The 26,341-nt window shown below is 38.3% G+C and overlaps 1 protein-coding gene across 3 annotated transcripts in view; it reads right to left on the bottom strand.

Moving 5' to 3' along the window:
- Window positions 1-26,341, bottom strand: part of FOCAD (focadhesin) — a 342,443-nt gene that overhangs the window by 104,293 nt on the left and 211,809 nt on the right. For all 3 annotated transcript variants that reach the window (XM_066368255.1, XM_066368257.1, XM_066368256.1), the window contains exons 16-18: window positions 8,176-8,310; window positions 3,272-3,322; window positions 2,050-2,133 (exon numbers count right to left, since the gene is read on the bottom strand). In XM_066368255.1, coding sequence (XP_066224352.1) covers window positions 2,050-2,133; window positions 3,272-3,322; window positions 8,176-8,310 — 270 coding nt within the window. The remainder of the gene's footprint in view (window positions 1-2,049; window positions 2,134-3,271; window positions 3,323-8,175; window positions 8,311-26,341) is intronic.

Genomic DNA, 26,341 nt, shown 5'->3' with positions numbered 1-26,341 from the left:
GGTTCTATCCCTCTCTCTACCCCTCTCTCTGTTCCTCTCTCTACCCCTCTCTCTGTCTCTGTCAAAAAAAAATTTACAATAATTTATTGTATACAATAAAGACAGTCTCTTTAATAAATTGTGGTGGGAAAAGTGAACAAGTACATGCAAAAAATAAAATAAAATTAGACTACCAAATTATACCAATTACAAAATAAACTCAAAATGAATAAAAGACTTAAATGTAAGTTGTAAAACCATTAAATCTTGGAAGAAAACATAGGAAGTAGACTCTCAGACTTCTGTCATAGCAATATTTTTGTTGATGTATCTCCTTAGGCAAGTGAAATAAAAGACAAAATAAACAAATCGGACTATATTAAACTAAAAAGTTTTACACAACAAAAGACACCATTCACAAAATAAAAAGAAAATCCACTCAATGGGAGGACACATTTGAAGATATGTCTGATAAGGGTTCAATAACCAAAATTAATAAAGAACTTTCACAGCCCTTTTAGAAGCTATGGGCATTGCTAGTTACCATAGTTCAGTCTGAAGTCCCATTTTTTTAAGTTTTATGAGTCATATAACACTTTTTCTTAAGACTTCCCATTTATAATAACTGCATGACAAGGTGGCCAGTTTATCTTGGGAGTCTTTGATGATGTGGGAAACCTTGCCTTACTTAGAATTTGATTTTACAAGAGCCCATCCTTCAGTCCCCTTTATGTCGTGGATCCTATTGGTTCTTACGGGTATCTAATCTCCATATAATGTCAATATAGAATAAAAAGAAAACCCATTTTAATGCATGAGGATCCCATGTGGCCTCCAGGACAGGTTCTGGGTAATGTTATACATAACTTCTAAACAATGTCTGCCTTTTTTTTTTTTGTATTTTTCTGAAGCTGGAAACAGGGAGAGACAGTCAGACAGACTCCTGCATGCGCCCGACTGGGATCCACCGGGCACACCCACCAGGGGCAACGCTCTGCCCACCAGGGGGCGATGCTCTGCCCCTCCGAGGCGTCGCTCTGCCGCGACCAGAGCCACTCTAGCACCTGGGGCAGAGGCCAAGGAGCCATCCCCAGCGCCCGGGCCATCTTTGCTCCAATGGAGCCTCGGCTGCGGGAGAGGAAGAGAGAGACAGAGAGGAAGAAGGGGGTGGGGGTGGAGAAGCAAATGGGCGCTTCTCCTATGTGCCCTGGCTGGGAATCGAACCCGGGTCCCCCAAGCGCCAGGCCGACACTCTACCGCTGAGCCAACCGGCCAGGGCCTAAACAATGTCTGCTTTACACACTAAAGGCATTTGTGCATTTGAATTAGTAGTAATACTAAATGTGAAATCAGACACTTAACTCCAGACATAACCTAACAATTTAAAATTGGTTATATTAGATAGATACTAGAAAAGGTTGTATGTTTTTATGGTAGTCTAAATACTAAGCTAATGTCACACTATGTGCTAACCCTTGAGGACAGTAATACATTCCTCATTCAGTTCTCCGTGGCTGACCTACACATCATTAGGAGTCCATTATCTTGGGAGTCCTTGATGATGTGGGAAACCTTGCCTTACTTAGAATTTGATTTTACAAGATCTTTTTCACATGGCACCTCAATTTTATATCAGAAACAAATATCTGGCTACACAGGTGGTATAAATCTTTGTCTATGCAGGTCTTGCTTGGTTTTGAAGTAAAAGATGGTACACTAACATGGCAAAGTGGTTCCTATGGTGGCATAGATCTCCTGGAGTGAGCCATGGGCAGAAGACATGCAGTCATAGACCCTGTCACTTTAAGGAGACTTCATTTGCAACATAAGCGTCTTCCATCTGCTTCAAAGAGATTTAAATTCATTATCTGTGATGTCTAAGACCACTACAGTCTAAGACAATTACAGATTAAACAGATAATGAATATAAATTCTTATATTTTATAGACAAAATATCTAGAATTACATATACATCCACCAGGTACAAATATCCTAAGAGGGGGCATACAAATAAAGTGGTAAACCCAGCATTGAAGAGACAGACACCAGTGACAAAGCAGAAAGGCCTACCTGTTCAGGCAGATGGAAAATGGTGTGCTCTCCAGCACTGAAGTGTGACAGAGATTTATATGCAGCATTTGCTACCACTGGGTCCTAGGTAGGATAAAAGTAAAACAAACAAAAGAAACAACATGTATTAAACATCAATTCTGGGGGAAGAAAACCTTCCCTCACCAACCTCAAAGTTCTATCATCAGTGTTTTGGAAATAGTATTCACTTGTTAATCTGTCCCAATTGAAAATAGAGAGAAAAGCATTGGGTAGGGGGATCAGAAGCAATACATTTTTTTTTCTGAAGTGAGAAGTGGGGAGGCAGACAGACAGACTCTCACATGTGCCCAACCGGGATCCACCCGGCATGCCCACCAGGGGGCGATGCTCTGCCCGTGTGGGCCTTTGCACCATTGCAACCAGAGCCATTCTAGCGCCTGAGGTGGAGGCCAAAGAGCCATCCTCAGCGCCTGGGCCAACTTTGCTCCAATGGAGCCTTGGCTGCAGGAGGGGAAGAGAGAGATAGAGAGGAAGGAGAGGGAAAAGGGTGGAGAAGCAGATGGGCACTTCTCCTGTGTGCCCTGGCCACAAATCGAATCCAGGACTCCCACACGCCAGGCCGAAGCTCTACCATTGAGGCAACCGGCTAGAGCAGAAGCACTAAATTTTTATCTTGGTTTGGACATTAAAAATAAAGTAACTCATAATCACTCAGGCCCCCACGGGGTAGTATGGGTTAGTGGAAGGTGTGTGAGAGTTTAGAGTCTGATAGGGCTGGAACTGGATTCTGATTATCGAGCTACAAACAGGGCAAGTTGGCCTGCTAGAATCTAAGCTCCGTCACTCACGAGTCAGGTATAACATCACCCAAACCTTCTTCTCTATACTCCTTGATTGGAAAGAACTTCTAAAAGACGGACTGAATTTTTGCTTGTTTGATAGGATGCTAGTGGGGAGGGACAAAGCAGGAAAGGGGAGGATCATTGGAAATATGAGACAATGGCAAAAGTTCCTTCTCAGACAAATGTCAGCTTCACAAAGTAACAAATGCACTTTATGGTAAAAATGTATTAATGAGAGTAAACTGAGAATAATTTTCAAAGCCTAAATTAATAAATAGTCACAATTATTTTAAGAAGCCATCATTTCAAAGAAGCCATATTTTTTTATTCTAAGACTCTTAATTGATAGTTCTTTGCCCAGCTTGGTTCTGTTTCACTGGCACCCCTTGTTACAGTACCTTGTTTTGAGTGTGGGTCCAAAGGATGCTTAGGACTTGAACTTTAAAATTCTGAAAAATCAACAAACATCAGGGCAAAATTTTAAGACAAAATAAAACCAAGAATAAACATTATACCACTAGTAATTGACTTAACCTGTATTTACCCATTATTCATAAAATAAAAATACTCAAGAAACGGACTCTAAAGATATGGGTATTTTAAACACAATGACGCTTTAAGATTACTAAATTTAGGAACTTAACTCATTTCTTACCGACCTCTCAAGTCCTAGTACAAATGTCATACCCCTTTCGTGCCTCTGTTCCTGATCCCTGCCCTACAAGAGAGTCTTCTCCAAGCATCCATAAACCACATGGCACACTTTAGCATCTATAGTATGTGGTTCACTCCCTACTAGGTTGTACACACCTTTGGGCAGTGGCTGTGTTTTTCACTTAAAGGCCTAGACTAGTGGTCGTCAACCTGGTCCCTACTGCCCACTAGTGGGCATTCCAACTTTCATGGTGGGTGGTAGCGGAGCAACCAAAGTATAAATAAAAAGATAGATTTAACTATAGTAAGTTGTTTTATAAAGATTTATTCTGCCAAACTCAGCGAAAATCCAACATAAAGTACTTAGTAAGTAATTATTATTATATGCCTTAACTTGCTGTAACTCTGCTTTATAAATTTTATAAAGTAAAGTTACTTCCCTACTTTATAAATCACCATTACTGTGGAACCGGTGGGCGGTTAAAAAATTTTACTACTAACAGAGATACAAAAGTGGACGGTAGGTATAGAAAGGTTGACTACCCCTGGCCTAGACCATAAGGCCCAAAACATAAAGAACATAACGCCCAGTCCCTCAAATGATAAATATTTAATAATTATGCATAAAATTGCCTTCCAACTTCTAATGTCTTACCCTTCTAACTTACATAAAGTTCTTCTATACCTCCTTGCCTCCGCATATTGTTTTCCCCAAACTTCAGTGGAAAGCAACATTGCATTAATTCTTCAAGATCCTACTCTAATAGCATCAATTAAATAAGGTTTGCTTAGATTCCTCCTAAGAATGCTGGTCACTTTTACCACGATAGTCTCTTAGTACTGTGATTAACTGTACTCATCAAATGTTATAATTATTACTGTTTATGTCTATCTTCTTTATCAACCTTTAAGTTTTTGGAAGGCAGGGACTGACAGCACGGTGTAACAGAAAAATAGAGGTTATAGAGCTAGAAAGTCCTGGATCTAGAAACCAGCTTTCACTTAGAAACTACAGTGTTGGTCAAGTTACTTGTCCAGCATGTAGCAGATACTCAATAAATATTTGTTTAATGGATGGATGGACTTTAAAAACTTCAGATACTTTTTTTTTATTATTAAATAAGAGGCAGGAAGGCAAAGATACAGACTCCCTCATGTGCCCTGACCAGAATCCACCATCAAGCCCACTAGGGGGCAATGCTCTGGCCATTTGGGGCCACTGTTCCACTGTTCAACAACCAAGCTATTTTAACACCTAAGGTAAGGCCATGGTGCCATCCTTAGTGCCTGGGGCCAACTTACTCGAATGAGCCATGACTTTGGGAGGGGGGCAGGGAAGGTGAGGAAGGGGGAGAGAGAGAGAGAAAAAGGGAGAGGTGAAGCTGATGATCACTTCTCCTGTGTGTCCTGATCAAGAATTGAACCTGGGACTTCCACATACCAGGCTGATGCTCTACCGCTGAGCCAACCAGCCAGGGAAAATCCTCAGATTCACCTTCCTATCAGATACTAGAACAAATTGGTATAAAGTAACTGGAAGAATAATGAGAATATATAAGTTCTTTAAAATAGTATCAATTATTATTTATTAGTATCTCTAAGGCCTAGTACAGTTTTAATAAATATATTCTGAGTCAATAAATAAATGCACCAAGGACTTTGCAAAGCAATTCAGAAAATACACTAATTGAAACATAGACACTATTTTCAACAAGCTTCTAATTTAATGGGGAAAATAAGATATGTATACATATACTTACAGTATAAAATAGAAATAAATGTTCTTAAAACAGTATAGATAAAGAACTTTGGGGGAAATAGACATTGACTACAGAAAAATTCTCAGTAAATGGGATGTTAAATCAATTTGTTATATCCTAACATAGATTTTAAAATTAAGGATTAAAAAGTGAATGCAGGCAAACAGAACAACATGAACAAGAACAAAAAAAGAAACAGCAAAGTTTAGAGGCAGGTAAGAAAACTACAAGTGACTACTTTTCTGGAGTGTGAGAGGCAGAAAAGGAGAATGAGGCCAGATTCTAAAAGACTTTGCTGATTAGGTATAAAGAGATGGACTTCATCACAGGCAAACACAAGGTACTGAGGTGACTAGGGATATCATAGCAATGCTGTGGTACATTACTTCTAAATCTGGCTTACATCTGAACAAAGTCTTAAGCAGTTAACAGGAAAAAAATTATTTAAACACACATAGGGAAGAAGGGCTGGGGGTGATGGGGAGGAAGAGGGGAAGAAAAAAAGGAACAGAGACTGACAGGCAGAGAGAGGTATCCCTATATATTCCTTTAGTTCTACTTTCATCTGGACTATGGTCACTGAAGGGATTACCCTTCCTGGGAGCAAAACAATAAATGGAATGAACAATAGAGGAACCTTAATATTAACATAAGCATGAGAATAAATCAAAATAAAATGCCAGTGGAAATGAATGTAATTTTTTTTTAATTAAGTGAGGGAGGCAGAGAGACAAACTCCCTCATATATCCAGATCGGGACCCACCCGAAAAGCCCCCTACAGGGTGATGCTCTGCCCATCTGGAGGCGCTGCTCTGTTGCTTGGCAACTAAGCTATTTCAGCACCTGAGGTGAGGCCATGAAGCCATCTTCAGCGCCTGGAGCCAACTTGCTTGAATCATTTGAGCCATGGATGCAGGAAGGGAGGGGAGAGATAGAAAGAGAGAGAGAGAGAAAGAGAAAGAAAAGGCGGAGAGGGAGGGGTGGAGAAGCAGATGGTCACTTCTCCTGTGTGCCCTGACTGGATGACTGGGAATCAAACCCGGGACTTCCACATGCTGGCCCGCTGCTCTACTGCTGAGGCAACCAGCCAGGGAGAATGTAAGATCTGAAGAAGAAAAAAAAAATCCATCTAATCCAAAAGACAATTTACAGCCATTGGTAAGCAAATATAAGAAACTTATATACAAATCACTTCATAAATTAACCTGCAATGAAATCTGAATAACTCAAAGCACAAACAGTACTAAGTTACATGAATTCAGTCCCTGAAATCAGAAAATAAGTACATATACAACTTGCCCTTACTGTTTTAGTCTTGGCCCCTTTTCAGTAGCCCAGTATAACACAAAGGTATATACTAGTGAATAGTAGCATTAAAAAAGACTATAGGCGAACTATATATTACAGGAGTCTCAAATTGATTCTTTTTTAATATATTAAAACAAAAGTCCAAATGCAAGAATAAATTCACAATATCCTGTATTGGTTCAAAAACTACTTATTGAATATATATTATGTTCTGAGCACTGTGTTAGCACTGCATCTGCAGTGGGAACAAATTTGATTTCATTCACAGTGAGTATTTAGAAAGATTAGAAGTATTATCCTATAATCTTGCCTTACCACGTGATCTAAAATATGAAATGGACTATTATTGGAATATGATAGAGGGGTAGTTTATCAAAGTCTGTGACTCAAACTAAAAGTCCACCAAGACTTGAAGTGAAAATCAACTGCTGCTCTTTGAAGGAAAGGGGAAAAGGTGAACATGGAAGGGTGAACAAAAGAGGAGGCATAAATGAAGTCACCACCCTTTCCGGTTCACTCAAGGAAGAGATGATGATGAAAATGTTAAGCAGGAGTCCATGAATCTTATAGCAAAGCATCTCCACCAACTGCTTCAATTCATTGTAATGGCAAACACAGAGTCATTCATAAAATTATTTTCCTCTCCTAAGATGGCTTGGTTTATAATCATCCTCAACGAAGAGTACAGATGAAGATAATAGATATAGAAAATGTGAACTAACATGCAAAACTCAAATCTCTTTGGCAAAACTAGGAGCAAAATGGCAATATGTCTATACCAATGGACGAGTTTTTCCCTGCTTTTATTAAAGCCTTTGTACATTTTTTGGAGCTTAAAACACCAAAAAATGAATTTAAACTGTTGGCATGATGATTTCTATTATTTTAGAAAAACTATTCTTAACATATTAAATTTCTTAATATGACAGTACTTTCATAATAAACACTTGGCCGCCCTGGCCGCTTAGCTCAGTGGTAGAGCATCAGCCTGGTGTGTGGAAGTCCTGGGTTCGATCCCCGGCCAGGGCACACAAAATAAGTACCCATCTGCTCCTCCACCCTTATCCTTCTCCTTTCTCTCTATCTCTTTCTTCTCGTCCTGCAAAGTTGGCCTGGAGCAAACTCCAAAGTGCCCTTTGGAGCAAAGTTGGCCTGGGCACTGAGGATGGCTCCATGGCCTCCACCTCAGGTGCTAGAATGGCTCTGGTTACAGCAGAGCAACGCCCCAGATGGGCCGAGCATCGCCCCCTGGTGGCCATGCCAGGTGGAATCCAGTCAGGCACATGCAGAAGTCTGTCTGTCTGCCTCTCCCCGCTTCTCACTTCAGAAAAAGACAAATAAATAAACAAATAAATAAAAAAATACTTGGTATCTTTTATGTAAATAAATCTTCAAGACACAGAATTGATAAGGTGGATAAACTTCTCCTAAGAGTCCATAAAGATATCAACATGTTCTCAGAACAAAAAGTGCTAAATAACTTTTGAGAAGAATTATAAATATTTTTCCCAAAAGCTATTATAAAGCATATGCCTTTCCAATGTAGAAACAGATAATTTTTTGAGCTCCAAACACATACCTCATATTCAGCTGTATTGACTGTTAAGGAAGGAACCAGAGAAAACAGTTCACTGAGGGTCTTCAAAATGAGAGGTCTTGTGTCACAACTCAGCTTTGGGGAGAGAGCATTCCAAGTGGAGCGAATACAAACAACCTGTGAGGCAAAGGAAAAGTCAATGCTGAACAAAATCTCAATTCCTGTGAAGCCATTAGTAAAGAGTAGTATCTTTAAAAATTTTTTTATTTTAAAATGACAGTTTACATTCAATATTATGTTAATTTCAGGTGTAGTGTATAGTGGTTAGACATTTATATAACTTACAAGGTGATTCCCCGGATGAGTCTAGTACCCACCTGGCACCATACACAGTTATTACAATATTACTGACTATGCTCCCTACGCTGTACTTTACATCCCCCTGACAAGAGTACTATCTTTATTACAAGGAAACTTAAGAACAAGAACATTCCTAGAAGTTAAGATTTAATAACATATTTCTCTCAAAAAAATTTTAAACCAATATAAAATGCTATTGAAGAAGACCCAGCTTGCCTCATATAATTTCCTTTTTACTACTTTATTTTGGTTAATCAAGGGAAAATAATCTCTCTCACATGCAGGCACACACATGAAATTAAGTTCCACACTAGTTATACTCATTGTTGAAGAATCAGTCTCTGAAACAAAGAAGGGTGAGATAATGCTAGGATACTTCTAAAGCCATATAGCCACTGTTCTTGTATGTTTTCAGCCCTAATACCATCACCACTCAGAAAACTGGGATGCTAACGTATATAAATCAAATACTCTCAAATCATCTTATAAACTTTTAAAGAAGAGAACAATTATTTAAAATATAATTCAAGACTTAGTTTTAAAAGTCATCTCAGATTCTTTAAGAGGCTGACAAGTGATAAAATATTTAAAAACTAGGCCCTGGCCATGAAGCTCAGTTGGTAAGAGCATCATCTTGACATGCTAAGGTTGTGGGTTCAACCCCTGGTCAGGACACATACGAGAATCAACCAATGATGGCATCAATAAATGGAACAACAGTCGATGTTTCTCTCTCTCGCTCTATCTGTATCTGTATCTCTCTCTCTCTCTCTCTCTCTGTCTCCCTTCCTCTTTTTCTAAAAAAAAATAAATAAAACTAAACCCCAACAAAAATCTTTAAGCCCATTTCTTTAAACAAAGTGTTCTTAGTTCATTTTAATGTCTGGTTTTATGGATATTCAAGTATCTTCTTAAGTTCAACTCCAACCACAACAGATAATTTCTTCACCTATAGATATTTTTAAAAATTTTAAAACTCAGGCAGGACCAGTGCCAACATAGATCAATTAGAGTAAAACAAGGATTAATCTTTCTAAAATACTCCAATCTCTTCTCTTAAACTTGAATTAACACACACAATTTATCTCCATCTATACACAAATTATTTAGAAAAGCTACAAGAGGTAGTCAGTGAAAAGTTGTCAAAGATAAATGAATATTATATACTTAGGGACACAGGTTAAGGAGAGGCTCAAAGGAGAAGACAGGAAAGCATCTCAGAAAACTTGGACTTAGTGCTTTTGCTCTTATTTTCTACTTTCCACAGAACAACAGAAGAAACATTGACTTAGGATTCACTATAAATTTGGATTCCAGTAACACGAAATAAGTAAAGGCAGTCCTTAGTACCAGGCATGACAGTAGGCACATGTATACAAGAAAGTAGCTCTAATATTACAAATCATTAGTACTTGAAATAAAAAAAAAACAAAAAAAAAACCCCGGCCCTGGCCGGTTGGCTCAGTGGTAGAGCGTCAGCCTGGCGTGCAAGGGGTCCTGGGTTCGATTCCCGGCCAGGGCACACAGGAGAGTCGCCCATCTGCTTCTCCACCCCTCCCCCTCTCCTTCCTCTCTGTCTCTCTCTTCCCCTCCTGCAGCCGAGGCTCCATTGGAGCAAAGATGGCCCGGGCGCTGGGGATGGCTCTGTGGCCTCTGCCTCAGGTGCTAGAGTGGCTCTGGTCGCAACATAGCGACGCCCAGGATGGGCAGAGCATCGCCCCCTGGTGGGCAGAGCGCCCCTGATGGGCATGCCGGGTGGATCCTGGTCGGGCACATGCGGGAGTCTGTCTGACTGTCTCTCCCCGTTTCCAGCTTCAGAAAAATACAAAAAAAAAAAAAATTAAAAACAACAACAAAACAAACAAACAAACAAAACCCAAGTCCTTAAAAGCTGTCAATTCTCAGAAAAATACAAAAAAAAAAAATTAAAAAAAAAGCCGTCAATTTGACATTGAGTATATACCCAGAGTAGTCACTATAAAATACTAAGAGAAACAATAAAATATAAAACATAACCTAACTCTTTGAAGAACTTAGCATGTATTGAAATAAGAAGTGTATGTGATTCTAAATCATCGGAAAACTAAAGGTATGATTAGATTTTGAATTATATGCAACAGAAAGTAGTTTCATGAAGAATCTAGGGAAGAAAGGTATCAGCAGTTGGGAATTCATTAGAGAGGGTATCACAAGGCAGGTAGTCTGGAGATGGGGCTTGAAGAAAGAATGGACAGAAATCAACAGATAATCCACCAAGAAATGGAAAGCTTAAGCCAAAACCCACACAGAAAAACAAGTTGTAGGCACAAAAAGTATGAGAACCAGTGAGCAAGGTTCATGGGTCAGAACCAAAGCAGTTTGTACCAGAAGTTTAAAAAAAGAAGCCTCTGAATTGGGGCATGAATCAAATTAAAGTATTACTTTTAAAAGATTCTTCTAGCAAAGTCAAAGCAGTCATCCACCACTCTAATTTCTATCTCTCACTAGTCCCTAAAACATAAATAGCCTGAAAGTTTTCTAAAAATCTTATGCTCAGTATACTCACTAATTGCCCATGATTTCCATTCACTTTAAATGCCTATCCAATTCCAATCTATGTTGTTTCAAGAACTAGTTGAAATCCCACTTCCACAATTAAGTTTTCTTTTACAATTCAAGCTCTCATTTCAGCTTTCTTTCCTCCAATTTCTAACACGTACAACTCTGTCACCCAATTTAGCATTTAATTATATACCATCTAGAATTGTTCACTCTTTTTGTGAATGCAAATTGTCTCCTCAACTAGATATCAAATTCTTCAAAAACAACGACCATGCCTTATAGTTCTCATTCCCCACCACCTAGCACAGTAACACATATAAAACAGATTATCAGTACTTAAATACTGGAACCTGAGGAATGGTAAATCGGAAGTAGAGACTCAGAATTAAAAGAACTTGGAGAATGAATTGGAGAATGGGATATTTTGGGCCTACAGACCTGCCTGAATAAAATTAACAGTGTAAAAAGAGGGAAACTGGAAAAGGGACCATGTTTGCAGGAGATGGGGACTGAAAATTTCCATTTGAGTTGGTTGATTCGAGTTGATAGAAAGACATCCAGAGAGAAACATCCTGCAAACCAGGGGAAAAAAGCACTATAACTCCAATGTGAGGCTGGTCAACAAGAGCTTTGTCACCCTAATGTTTCTAAAACTAAAATACAAGGAGGAAGTATGGACTCAAAGACGTTCTGACACTTTTTGCAGATAAACAAAAAAGATCTCTGGCCACCAACTACAGAAATACAAAACAGACCTTGCCCTTTCCATGCCTGCTAGATAGGAGATGAGGTTACATCCTCCAACTATTTTTAAGAGTTTACAAAAACTTTTTTCAAAAGTCTTCTTCCTAGAAAGTTTGCAAACTAATGCCAGAAATGATAGTCTACATACAGACTGTGAGAAAATATTCTAGAATCTAGCCATAAATGGTGGCCTTAAGCTTAAGCAAAATATACCTGCAGAAAATATTTGCAAACCTAAGCTTGCAACATACATAATCAGGAACAGGGAGGCCTCCAATAAAGAAGGATGCTTTCTCTGACCTTCCCAAACCTGGGCTATTCATGACTAGATATTCTGGCCCCGAGAGCTCTTTGGATTCAACCTGGAGTCCTCTTGCTATGTCCATTTCCTAACCACTAGCCTTTAGACCTGTGAGATCTGTCAAATGATATCAGATTAGTCAGTCTCACAGTCCTAACCTTTACTGGCTTGTCCTGCCTTGTTCTGCACATTACCCAATAACTTGTTTGTTTTCAAAAAACAGATTGACTTCTGGTTCCAGCAATATTATGGGCCACAACTGAAATGATTGATAAAGAAGAAAATTCTGTACTTATAGCTGAGCTGAAAAGGAAAAAAGGGGGGTGGTATTACCCAGGGCTAGAAATAAAGAGGCAAATACCTGTACTGAAGTATTGTAAAAACTGTATCAGTTTCAGTAACCTAATATCTTGTGATTAAATGTTCACACGGAAATAAGAAATAGAGCCTGAAGCCTACACAAGGTGGGAGGTGGAACTGAGACCTCCCACATAAACCAGCACTCTTGAAGGGAAGTACCTTCAGTATAATGGTTGAACTAGAAACCACTGGAACTGAAAAATTAATAGAATAATGACAGTGAGGTGAAGGCAACTGGACCAGTCTCAAAGGATACTCCCATAACACATTAATGATTTGCACAAAAATATAAAATGAGCCCCTCTAAAAATGAGGTCACAAAAAAAAAATTAAAAACATGTAATGATACATGAGTTCAATATAAACTAGAATCAGAAAAAACAACTAGCAGGATACAATATTTGCAAATTAATAAATGTGATACAACACATGAAGAATAAAAATCACATGACTGTATCAATCGATACAGAAAAAAAACTTTAATAAAATCCAGTACCCATTTATAATAAAAACTCTCAGCAAAGTGGAAATACAGGAACATACCTTAACATAATAAAGAGCATATATAATAAATCAACAGCCAATATCACACTCAATAGGTAAAAATTAAAGGCAATCCCCCCATTAAGATCAGGAACAAGAAAGGGGTGCCCCCTTTCCCCACTCTTATTCCACATAGTACTGGACATCCTGACCACAGCAATCAGACCAGACGAGGAAATAAGAGCCATCAAGCCTGTTCAGGTGGCGGTACAGTGGATAGAGCGTCGACCTGGGATGCTAAAGACCCAAGTTCAAAACCCCAAGGTTGCAGGCTTGAATGTGGGCTCATCTGGCTTCAGTGTAGAGTCACTTGAACACAAAGGCTTGAACCCAGGCATACTGGCTTAATCAAGGGGTCAATGGCTCAACTGGAGCCCCCATGCCTTCAAGGCAACTATAAGAAGCAATGAGTGAACAACTCAGAATGCTGTAACTACGAGTTGATGCTTCTCATCTTTCTCCTTTCCTGTCTGTCTCTCTCTCTCATAAATAAATATATAAATATAAACAAACAAATAAGTAAATAAAGCCATCTATATTGGAAAGGAATAAGTAAAACTGTCATTATTTTCAGATGACAATATATTATACAAAGAAAACTCTAGAGTTTACACCAAAAAACAACTAGATATAATAAATAAATTAGTCAAAGTAGCAGGATACAAAATTAATACTCAGAAATCAGTGGCATCTTTATATACCAATAATGAACTATCAGAAAGAAAAATTAAGGAAACCACCCATTTACTATTGCAGCAAGAACAAAAATAAGATACCTTGGAATAAACTTAACCAAGTAGGTAAAAGTCTTGTACTCAGAAAATTATAGGACAGAGCCTCCCGGTCTAGGCATGTATGAGAAAGCAATCAATTAACAACTACATTGCTGCAACTATGAGTTGACGTCTCTCATCTATCTCCCTTCCTCTCTGTCCGTGTTTGTCTCTGTCTCCTCTCTCACACATGCATGTGCACATGCTTACTTAAAAAAAATTATAGAACATTAAATAAAGAAATTGAAGATGATACGAATAAGTGTAAGTATATACTGTGTTCATGGATAGGAAGAATTAACATTATTAAAATGTCACTATAACTCAAAGCATTCTATAAATTCAATGCAATTTCTATTAAAATACCAATGGCATATTGCACAAACCTAGAACAAATAATGCAAAAATTTATATAGAACCATAAAAGAGTCTGAATAGCCTCAGCAGTCTTGAGAAAAAAGAACAAAGTTGAAGGTATCACAATACCTGATATCAAACTATACTACAAGGCCATCGTAATCAAACAGCCTGGCACTGGCATAAAAGCAGGCATATAGATCAGCATAACAGAACAGAAAGCCCAGAAATAAAGCCACACCTTTATGGTCGATTAATATTTGACAAAGGAGGCAAGATCATACAATGGAGTACAACAGTCTCTTTAAGAAATGCTGTTGGGAAAACTGGACAGGTACATGCAAAAAGAAAAACAAAAAAAACATGCCATATAAAAGAATAAACTCAAAATGCATAAAAGACTTAAATGTATGTGGTACAATCATAAAAATCCTAGAAGAAAACAGGCAATAAAATCACAGATATGATTTTGGTTGGCTCAGCAATAGAGAGTCAGCCTGGTGTGTGGAAGTCCCGGGTTCAATTCCCAGTCAAGGCACACAGGAGAAGCGTCCATCTGCTTCTCCACCCTTCCCCCTCTCCTTCCTCTCTGTCTCTCTCTTCCTCTCCTGCAGCCAAGGCTCCATTGGAGCAAAGTTGGCCTGGGCACTGAGAATGGCTCAATGGCTCCACCTCAGGTGCTAAAATGGCTCCAGCTGCAATGGAGCAATGTCACAGATGGGCAGAACATCCTTCCTGGTGGGCATGCCGGGTGGATCCTGGTTGGGCACATGCGGAAGTCTGTCTGACTGCCTTCCTGCTTCTAGCACATGCGGAAGTCTGTCTGACTGCCTTCCTGCTTCTAACTTTGGAAAAATTAAATTAAATTAAAAAATTGCAGATATTTCTTGCAACAGTATTTTTGCCAATAATCTCCTCAGGCAAGAGGAACAAAGAAAAAATAAATAAATGGGACTACATTAAACTAAAAAGCTTTTGTTCAGCAAAAGAAATCATCAACAAAATGAAAAGACAACCCACTGAATGGGAGAACATATTTGCTGATACATCTGATAAGGGGTTAAGATCCAAATTTTATAAAGAACTTATAAAACTCAACACCAGGAAGACAAATGATCCAATTAAAAAATGAACAAAGGATCTGAATAGAAACTTCTCCAATGAGGACATACAGATGACCTACAGACATATAAATAATCAATGTCAAGAATTATCACAGAGATGTAAATTAAAACCAAAATGAGCTATCACCTCGCACCTACCAGAATGGCTATCATCAATAAATCAGCAAACTAGTACTGGTGAGGATGTGGAGAAAAGTCAACCCTGATGCACTGCTGGTGAGAATGCAGAATGTTGCAGCAACTATGGAAAACAGTATAGAGTTTCCTCAAAAAGTTAAAAATGGATCTGCCTTTTGACCCAGTGATCCCACTTTTGGGAATATATCCTAAGAATCCCAAAACACTAATTTGAAAGAATATATTCACGCTCGTGTTCATTGTAGCATTATTTACAATAGCCACCATCTAAAAACTGCCCAAGTGTCCATCAGTGAATGAGTGGATAAAACATCTGTGGTACATTTACACAATGGAATACTACATGGCTGTAAAAAAAAAAAAAAAAAAAAAGCAATCTTACCTTTTGCAACAGCACGGATAAACCTGGAGATGATTATGCTAAGTGAAATAAGCCAGTCAGAGAAATACAAATATATGATCTCACTCAAATGTGGAAACTAATGAACACAGAAAACTGATGAGCACAATAGAAACAGAGGCTGGGTCACATGGAACAGATGGACAGATGTTGCGGGTGAAGAAAAGAGACTGGACGAAAGAAGGTGAAGGAATTAGTCATAAGACACACACACACATATATAAATAAATAAAACACACAGAGACAGACAGCAGTGCAGCGATAGCCAGAGGGGAAGGAGGCGAGACAAGGTGGAGGTAGGCAGAGGAAAGGAAAGTGGGAAGAGAAAGACACTTTGCTTGAGGAGGAGGGTGTATGATGCAGGGTGCAGATGGTGTTATACTGATTTGTATATTTAAAACCTGCATGGTTTTGCGAGTCAATGTCATCCCAATAAATTCAATTAATATAAAAATAATAAATAAGAAATGAATAAATAAAATGTATTTTAAAAAAACAAGTAGCAGGATTAGATATCCATAGACCTCCAAGACCTTCAGATAACAGAGTAAGTAGAAAGTAATACAAAAGCATTTAACAGAATTAAAGATGAAAGATAACCAATTTAATTCCTGGTAGAAGAATATGGCACAATGAAAAAGAGGGAAATCCGGAAAAGTACCAGAAAGAATCTCTACAAGTGAAAAATACAGTCACTGAAACTACTAAACTATGAATAGGGAGTACCCAAAATATAGGCTAGAGAGATTAGAACTATAAAATGTAAAAGAGAAGTTCAAAGTCAGGTAGCATTGAATGACGCGTCTTTCTTATGTTCACCAAGCGTTCCTAACAAAGTTTAGTTTTAGAGTGGCCCTTGGAGAAGTGGTTGATTCTAGGGCTAGGATAGGAAAAAAAATAACAAGTCTGGAGCACCTTCTGCTGCCAGAAAATAAGGAAGTGTTCAAAAAGATGTAGACTTGCTGAAAGGGCCTTTCTGAAAGAGCTCTCAGTGGCCAAATAAATATCCACGAGTCTATACTAGTATAAATAATTGAATGAGTAAATGAATAAATGAATAAAATAGAAGGAACATCTCTTCCTTGAGAATTCCAGTTAATAAATGTAGAAGCAATGAAAGAAAAGTAAAATCACCATGAGACAGATACCATAGGAATAACTGTTGTAGGCAAGATGTGCTGATGGATGTTAAAATTAGTGGGCATACGTTTGAGCACAAACAGGATAAATATAGTAGATACTCTCAAAGTCTCTCCTGTGAGACCCTTATTAATTACATAAGAAAAAAATAGTAACTTTGCTGTGAAAAAACTCAAAATACATCACTTTAACCAAGTGATTAAGGTTGATATTGCCAATAATAAAACTTTGCCAACATCATGTTCTCCTGATACGACACACTGAGAAAGGCACATTATTTCTGTAATATTCTAAAATGCTACAGAAATGCATAACCTCAGTCTAATGAGAAAACATCTTCACAGCAAACCAAAGGACATTTACAAAATAACTAACAGGACTCTTTAACAGTGTCCAGATCATGAAAGCAAAGGAGACTGAGAAACTAGCATAGATTGGAAGAGTCAGGAAACATGACAATTAAATGCAATATGGAATTATGGCACAGTAAAAAGACATTAGTGGGAAAACTGGTGAAATCTGAATGAATTCCACAGTCTAGTCGATAGTATTGTACCAATGGTAATGTCTTATTTTTGTGCTATAGTGTGTTATAGTGATGAAAGCAAGATGTTAACATTAGGGGAAACAGAACAAAAAATATATGCAAGGAGTCTCTGTATTATTCTTCTTTCTTTTAAAAAAAGTGAACAGCTTTTTTGAGATATAAATCACATACCACACAATTTACATGCTTACAATGGTTTTTAGCAGGGGTCCCCAAACTTTTTACACAGGGGGCCAGTTCACTGTCCCTCAGACCATTGGAGGGCTGGACTATAAAAAAAATTATGAACAAATCCCTATGCACAGTGCACATATCTTATTTTAAAGTAAAAACAAAAAACAAAACGAAAGTAGTACTGTACATGAGCGACGCCACACTTTGCGGCATCGCCACATACAGTACTCCAGGAGCATGCGCATCCTGTGCTCCTCTCACTGACCACCAATGAAAGAGGTGCCCCTTCCGGAAGTGCGGCGGGGGGCAGGTAAATAGCCTCAGGGGGCCGCATGCGGCCCACGGACCGTAGTTTGGGGACCCCTGGTTTTTAGTAAACTCACGAAGTTGTTAAAACCATCATCACAATCAATTTTAAAACATTTTCTTTTTCTTTCTTTATTTCTTTATTTTATTTTATTTTATTTTATTTTATTTTTTTGTATTTTTCCAAAATAAGATGCAGTGGGGAGGTAGACTCCCGCATGTGCCCGACTGGGATCCACCCGGCATGCCCACCAGGGGGCAATACTAGGCCCATCTGCAGTGCTGCTCCGCTGCAACCAGAGCCATTCTAGCACCTGAGGCAGAGGCCATGGAGCCATCCTCAGCGCCCAGGCCAACTTTGCTCCAATGGAGCCATGGCTGCTGGAGGAGAATAGAGAGATAGAGAGAAAAGAGAGGGGGAAGGGTGGAGAAGTAAATGGATGCTTCTCCTGTGTTTCCTGGCTGGGAATCAAACCCGGACTTCCACACACTGGACCAATGCTCTACCACTGAGCCAACTGGCCAGGGCCAATTTTAGAACATTTTCATTACCCCAAAAGGAAACTCCAAAATCATTTGTCATTCCTCATTTCCTCTCATTCCCCAATAGTAGGCAATCATAACTCTACTTTCTGTCTCTATAAATATGCTTTTACTAGACCTTTTCTATAAATAAAATTATATAATATGTGGTCTTGTTATTGGCTTTTTTCACTTAACACATTGCTTTTAAGGTTCCCTCATGTCATAGCACGTATCTGTACTTATTCCTTTTTATTGATAAATAATATTCTAGTCTATGTATATATATAAATAATATTCTAGTCTAGTCTATATGTCTCTCTATACTGTTTTGAAACTTTTGTGCATGATTAAAGTTATTTCAAAATAAAAGGTTAAATAATAGGAATAGAAAAATGTACTAAGAAATATGGCTGAAAATTTTCAGAATCAATGAAGGACATTATTAATTCTCTAAGCCCTAAGCAGGATAAATAAAAGTAACTTTATATTTATATACATTATAATATAACCATTTACCACCCAAGGCCAACAGACAATCTTCAGAGCTAAGTGGGAGAAAATAAAGACTATATACAAAGGAACAATTTAGAATAACAACAGACTTTTCAAAATTAAGATCATGCAGTAAGATCTTAAAAGTGCTGAGGAAACCACTAGCCTACAATACTGAATCCACCATTCAACACTAAGGGCAAAACAAGCAAAAATAACTAAAACAGGATGAACAATGCATAGATATTGTATACACATAGCCTATGAATATTTATGTAAAAAATGACTCAGAACATATTGCTTTGTTTGTCTGTGAGCTTTTGGAGAATTCATCCCATTCTAAGTGTTTACATTATGCATTTTTTTTTTGCTATTTCTGTTTCTCCAGGAGAATGATACTTTTCCCATGTTATTCTTCCCCAGAATTTCAGCGACACTAAAGAGCACAGATTAAAAAGCCCCTATGCAGTACTGTATACTGGAAAGAATACATGGTTAGAGTCTGAAAGCCCAGGTTCTCCCATTTGGTAGTTGTGTGACTATGGCAAAGTCATTCATCTCCTTCAATCTGTCTTCCAAGCTACTAAATAGAAATAATACTAGTAACACTTGCTCTATGTATAGCACCAGGTTAACAGTAAAGGCCATATTGACATAGTTGTATGCAGACGAGCTTTAGATACTGTAAAAGATAGTTATTGCTGTTATAAGCAACATAAAAAAATAATGAATCCCAAAAGAATCCAAGCCTTTGCTTTAAATTCTTGTGCTATAAGAATGACTTTGTTCCTTCATAGAGGAACAGATAGCTATCTTCTAATTTTACTTCCACAAGCTATTTCTAGACATTCCTGGGAATAGCCTTCTCCCTTTTGTCCTGATGCTTTACTCTAACTGAGGGCAAAGCTTTATAAAAACCTTTAGGCTATGAAAACTGCCTTATTTGTCCTTTTCATAATGAAGGTAAAAGAAACTGCCTTCACAATTAAAGGACTGGAGTCATCATGCAGTGAAGCCCTCTTAAGCTAATTCAGTACACACTATTCACAAAACAGGATGCTTCTGTTACCAAAACAGGGGATAAGAGGGAGTTTAAGGAGACAATCAATGGAGCAGAAACAATGGAAAAAATAACATTTTTTCTTATCCTAATAATATGGGGCTTAAGGTTATAATATAAAAAATGACTAGCACAGGTTTATTTAAGCAATTTCAGTCTTTTAAAGTCTGAGACTAGTTTATTATAATGGGAGTGCTGTAGAAAATAATAGAAATAAATATTGTTTGCCTTTTTAAATCTCTTATAATCTAAAGGACACTAATTCGAATGATTTTCTGTAGAGCTGCTCGATTTCTGTCCTAAAGGCACAGATCTAAATCCCAAACTGTGCTTTAGTCAATCAAAAATATTTGTACTTGCTGTAATAAAGCTACTTCATATTAACAATCCCTAACATCACTATCCCATTTGCAAAAGAGGTACATCAGAGACTTTTCAAATTATTGTGAATTTCTGAAAAACTGTTTGACAGTTTGTAGTGCAGAGTTGTAATTCTAACATATGATTAGAAGAAGCTCAGGACTGTGTAGGTGACAAAGTTAAAACAGAGAGGCATTTATTACTCAGACTGATCTGAACTATTAAGCCACCTGCAGGACTCCCCACTCCGTGGCCAGGGATTTTCAGTTTCTCTTTTATTCCTGGATGTGAGAAGCTGCAGCTTCCCTGAGACACCTCCCTACAGGGAACAGTATCTTCCAATGAAAACTCCATTGATTTCTCCGCAGGATCAGAAACAATGACACACAGAGCTCCCTGCAGGGATGTTCACTTTTCAATCTTGCTAGGTTCTGTCGGGATTAATTATCTAGTTCATGTTGAACATTCTTATGGCATGAAGTAGCAAACTCGCAGTAAGAATGTGTCAGAAATATCCTTTCACAAGAAAATGATTAGTGCCTTATTCTGCACCCCCCCCCCCATCTCCTTCCCCTATTCAGATAAATGGAGATTAAACTCCAGGGTAATAAGGAAAAAAAATAGAAATTCAATCAAAATAGTTTCAAAGCCCCCCCCCCAAACCAAACTGTCTGAAAGTTGTTCAGCAGATACAAAATTAAAGGCAAAGCAAACTGAGTGTCCACCAGCATCAAACATTTTAAAAAGGGCTACAGGGACCATGATGACTACACTGCAAAAAGAGACAGGGAAGCAGAGTGTAGTGCCACTTCATATTGAAAAATCAACATGCTGTGTACCAAAGATAATGGATGAATTAAGTAGTCACTTCAGAGGCTCTAAAAACACTTTAGCAAGCAATTTTAAACTGCAAAGATGAAGCTTTTAGGAATATCTATTGAGTTCAGTCCATTTTAAAATATAGAGTTTCATGAATACATCTCTAAGTAACTAATGCTGACAGTAACTGAAATTTAGCCCAATTACATGCTCACTGAAAATGATGCTTTCACCCCCCTCCACACACTCTATGTATCCACAGATTTTTGAATACCAGCACCAATGAATTCTTCTTGGATAACAATAGTGAAGATCAGTTTCTTGGGCCTGGAAGGCTTCTACAGATCTACCCACAACTCCCTAATAACAAGAAGATAACATAACTGTGACTCCTTCACAAAAAAACAAACTAACTCCTGGTTAAAAAAATAAAAACTAAAGGCAAAACTAATAATAAGTTCAAGAGAAAAATAAATTTATCAGGGCTTCTTTAGGAATTACTTTGTTCTTTAGTGCTAAAAGCCAATGAATTACTACAAAAATAGTTCCCCAAAACAAGGTATGAACAAGTATAAACAAAGCTTTTCCATACACACAGATGCAGCATCTCGCATAGTGTTTGGTATGTAAAAGCACATCATCAAAATGAATCTGTTGAATGAATGAATGAATGAATGAATGGTGTTAATTAGCCCACCAACGACTAGAACAGGCCTGGTACATTTTCTGCCAAGGGTCAGACTTAGTATTTTAGGCTTTATGGGCCATACAGTATCTGTCACAACTACCCAACTCTGTCATTGTATCACAAAAGCAGATATTGATTAAAACAAATATTTTGCAAATATTGATAAGTAACCACTAAACATTAAAAAAAAACAAAAACAGAAAAGGTGTGACTTATGTGGAAGAGAAGGAAGGCAACCTGATTTAAAAATGTTTCGTGGGTGGTGCAGAGGATAGAGCGTTGTCTGGGAACAGCGAGGTTGCTGGGTTCAAGCCCTGTCACATATGAGAAGCAATTAGTGGATGTACAACTACATAGAACAAATTAATGCTTCTCTCCTCTCTCTCTCTCCCCCCACCCCCTTCCTCTCTCACAGAAAAGAAAAATAAATAAAAATAAAATGCTTGGCCAAAATCAGTTTTTTGACTTGTTTCTTTGTTTGAAATCCTGAAGGTATTAGACTCAGAGCAATGACTTAAGAATATTTATTGTAAGTAGAGCTCTACCTTTCCTGTACTGAGGAGAAAGGAGAGCTGGGAAAGTGGAAACAGCGCCATCTGAGATAAATGTTAGTGAGGAGCAGACAGTGAAGCTGAGGCTCTGGAAATGTAAGCTCTTAAAACTAATGACGCTCACCTACCCCTTAGAAAGTTTTCACATTTCTCTATGTCCTCCTGTTTGTACTCTGTGGTAATAACGAATTGTTCACGGCAAATTGTTATATGCTAACACCCTGAACCCAAGTCTCTTGAGAGACAGCACATCCAAACCACTCCTAAGCAAATACTAAACGTGTTGAAAAATTCAAATTACTGTATATGTAAAAAAAAATCCACAACTCTGAGCAATTAATGTCTTCTTAAATTATTTTCAGAAGTCAACATGTAATTGAATAGCTGTATCACAAATCCCAGAAAAACATCAGTCCTACAGCAATGGTAAAGGACCTTTCAAGAAAGCAAACCACAACTGCTGGAGAAGAGGAGAAGGTTGATTGCTGACTTTCAAAAGAGTCCATCAGCCATAGAAGAGACCATTTAAACAGATGAGAAGACAAAGGGCGCCAAAAAGAAATGTCGTCAAACTCAGAGAAACAAGCCTCAGGTCCTGGGGCCCAGGAGCCCAGGAGAGGAGGGAGATGTTTGTAAAGAAAGCTTGCCTCAGCTGTTTATACTCCAGAGAAGCTAGGAAAGTAGGGAAAACCATTAGCTTTGCCAGTAATAGCATTTATTTTCCATCCACATTAAAATTTAAATAAACCACTTTGTTTAAACCTCTTTATTATAAAAATTAAGAGTATAGAAAAGTAATGTTTTCTCCACTCCCCCCAACTCTTGTCAAACCTAACTGTCCACTTGAATCAGAAATGTAAACCTGCTAAATAATAAAAGCCCATGAAAAGAGTAAGATATGAAAACGTTTATCAATGTGGTTTATAGTACAAAAAAAATTATTAAATCAGAAAACAATTTAAGTATCCCACAATAGGAAATTCATTAACTATGTTATGGACATTTGGTAATTCAGTTAGATGTCAGTAGATCGTCAGCATGACATGGTATTCATGATCAATTGCTGGCTGAAAAACAGGTGTATATTTTCTTATGTGCACATCTCTGTGATTGATAGGTGATTTTAAATCTTTTCCTCAGTTATAACTTCTGACTTTACTCCTAGTTCATTGTAGTAATGACTGTACAACTCTATGAATATATTAAAAACCATCAAATTGCATACTATAAATGAGTGAATGATATTGTATGTGAATTTTAAGTCAATAAAGCTTTTCATCAAAGAGTGAGAGAGAGAGGGAGGGAGTTTAGATTTAGTATGGTCCTATATAACACCAGGGGAACAGGTATTTTGGTATCAGAGAATTAGGGTAGTATTTGTATTAGTCAGGATTCTGCAAATAACAATAACAAAAACCAATAAGGGATGGACAGATGGATGATAGATAGATAGATAGATAGATAGATAGATAGATAGATAGATGATAGATAGACTGGCATGCAGGTAGGTAGGTAGGTAAATAGTTAGATAGAAGAAGAGATTTATTACAGGACTCGACTTACACAGTTATAGAATCCAAGAAGTCCCCAAAACAGCCAGCTGAAAGCTGGAGAACCAAGAAAGCTGGTGGTATAATTCAGTCCTCGTCCAAAGGCCTAAAAACCAGGTGGCCACTGCTGTAAGTCCCACAGTCTGAGGGCCTAGAACCAAGAGTTCGGATGTTGGAGGGCAGAAGATAAATGTCCCAGACCAAGAAAAGAACTTGCCCTTTGTCTTTTTGGTCTATCTGGGCCCTCAATGAATCGAATGATGATACCCACACTGGTGAGAACAGGCAGATCTCTTTGCTAAGTCTACTGAATCAAATGCAATGCTGACCTCTGCCAGAAACATCCTCACAGGCATAACCAGAAATAATGCTTTATCAGCTTTCTGTGTATCCCCTAGGTCAGTCAGGTTGACACATAAAATCAGCCATCACAGTATTAACACCAACCTCACAGAGTTACTATAAAGATTCCTGTAAAAGACTTAACATAGTACTTGGCAAGGGCAAAGCGCTCAACAAATGTTTGCTCTTGGCATCAGTGTTAAGATTACATTCTGTTTTTTCAACTTGGGTAACTTTCCAAAGATAGATCAGACATTGGACCACCACCTATTTTCAGCACTAGGCTGGTTGTGCTTCATCAGAATTCAATTTCCATGGGTACTTTAATCAACTCTTTTTCTAAGGTCTGATGAGCACTGATACCCAGGGTGTTCATTTGGCACCTGATTCATCCAACAGTGCCAACTATAGTTACCATGAAACTCCCATAATATTGTTTGCGAAAGTCTCCCAGGCTAAGTGGAAGATGTAAAGACTGTTTAAGCTCTTGTTTCTCCTTCATGTTCTTTTACCCTCACTCTTTTGTAGTGAACTTTGGGCTGCTAAAACAGTTTGGGTTGAAGCTAACAAAGTCCAAAGAAAGGAAAAGAGAAGCACCAGGAAGCTGGCTGCTTCTGCCTAGGTTGGCGCTAGCTTTATGCTTTACAAAAGGAAAATAAAAGAGATTTGCAAGTTTCCTTTGACCATATGCAGCCTAACCTCCAGCACAGGAAAGAAGGTAAGACTGGACAGAAATTTCACGTAGGAATATAGGGTATGCATTTCTTTGCAATGGCTTCTGAGTTATAACCCTCAGAAACCTAGCATTGCCACAGATGTCTAGACAAGGTACATGTGACTGAGAAGAGAGTTCTCCAGCATAATCAGTGAACAGCCACACTCTAGCCTGGAATCTCTGAGGGCTAGAAGTGGTGTGAGTGTAGTGGTGTGTAGTGTCTACTTGAGTGTAGAAGAGGTGTGAGGCCTTCCCACCACTCCTACCCCTATATAACAAGACAGCAAATGTAAATTTCTACTGCAATAATAAGAATTTGAGATTTCCTTGTATTTCTCATTTGCTTCAAGATAGTTTATTTTAGGCAACCTTCACCACATCAGACAGAACTCACATTTAGTACACAACTGAAAGAATAAAAAATTTAGTGACAATGGTCAACCATGCTTTCCAAAATATCAGGACATGTATGAAAAACATATATCCTATGTAGAAAATAATTTAAGCAAAGCAGCACTCCCTATTTATGCAAATAGGAGTTCAAAAGGGAGAAATCTTATGGATAGAAACTATATAACCTTGGGCTAGCAATTCCATTTCTATATATTTACCCTAAGGAAATAAGAGATGTGTGCTGAGGTTTAGCACTAAGGATTGTCACTGTAGCACTGGAGATAATAGTAAAAAATGGGAAACAAAATCTTTATCAATAAAATATTGAGGCCCTGGCTGGTTAGCTCAGTGGTAGAGTGTCGGCCTGGCGTGAGGGAGTCCCAGGTTCGATTCCCGGCCAGGGCACACAGGAGAAGCGCCCATCTGCTTCTCCACCCCTCCCCCTCTCCTTCCTCTCTGTCTCTCTCTTCCCCTCCTGCAGCCAAGGCTCCATTAGAGCAAAAGATGGCCAGGGCGTTGGGGATGGCTCCTTGGCCTCTGCCCCAGGCACTGGAGTGGCTCTGGTCACGACAGAGCAACGCCCCGGATGGGCAGAGCGTCACCCCTGGTGGGCATGTCGGGTGGACCCCGGTCGGGCGCATGCGGGAGTCTGTCTGACTGCCTCCCCATTTCCAACTTCAGAAAAATACAAAAATGAATAAATAAATAAATAAATAAATAAATAAAATATTGATAGAAGTATGATACATGCAATGTATAATATAATATGTAGTCACTGAAAATGCATGTATACATGTAGCCAGCAAAAGATGTAAATAATACATTAAAAAGGGAAAAATAAAAAATCAGGTTATGTTAAACAATATGCTTGGTACAATTTCAATTTTAAAAACATCTATAAACAG

The sequence above is a fragment of the Saccopteryx leptura genome, chromosome 2 (genome assembly GCF_036850995.1).
Source record: "Saccopteryx leptura isolate mSacLep1 chromosome 2, mSacLep1_pri_phased_curated, whole genome shotgun sequence".
In the NCBI taxonomy this organism is placed as follows: Eukaryota; Metazoa; Chordata; class Mammalia; order Chiroptera; family Emballonuridae; genus Saccopteryx; species Saccopteryx leptura.
The sequence above is the reverse complement of the archived record's forward strand: the minus strand, read 5'-3'. Positions and strand labels throughout refer to the sequence as shown.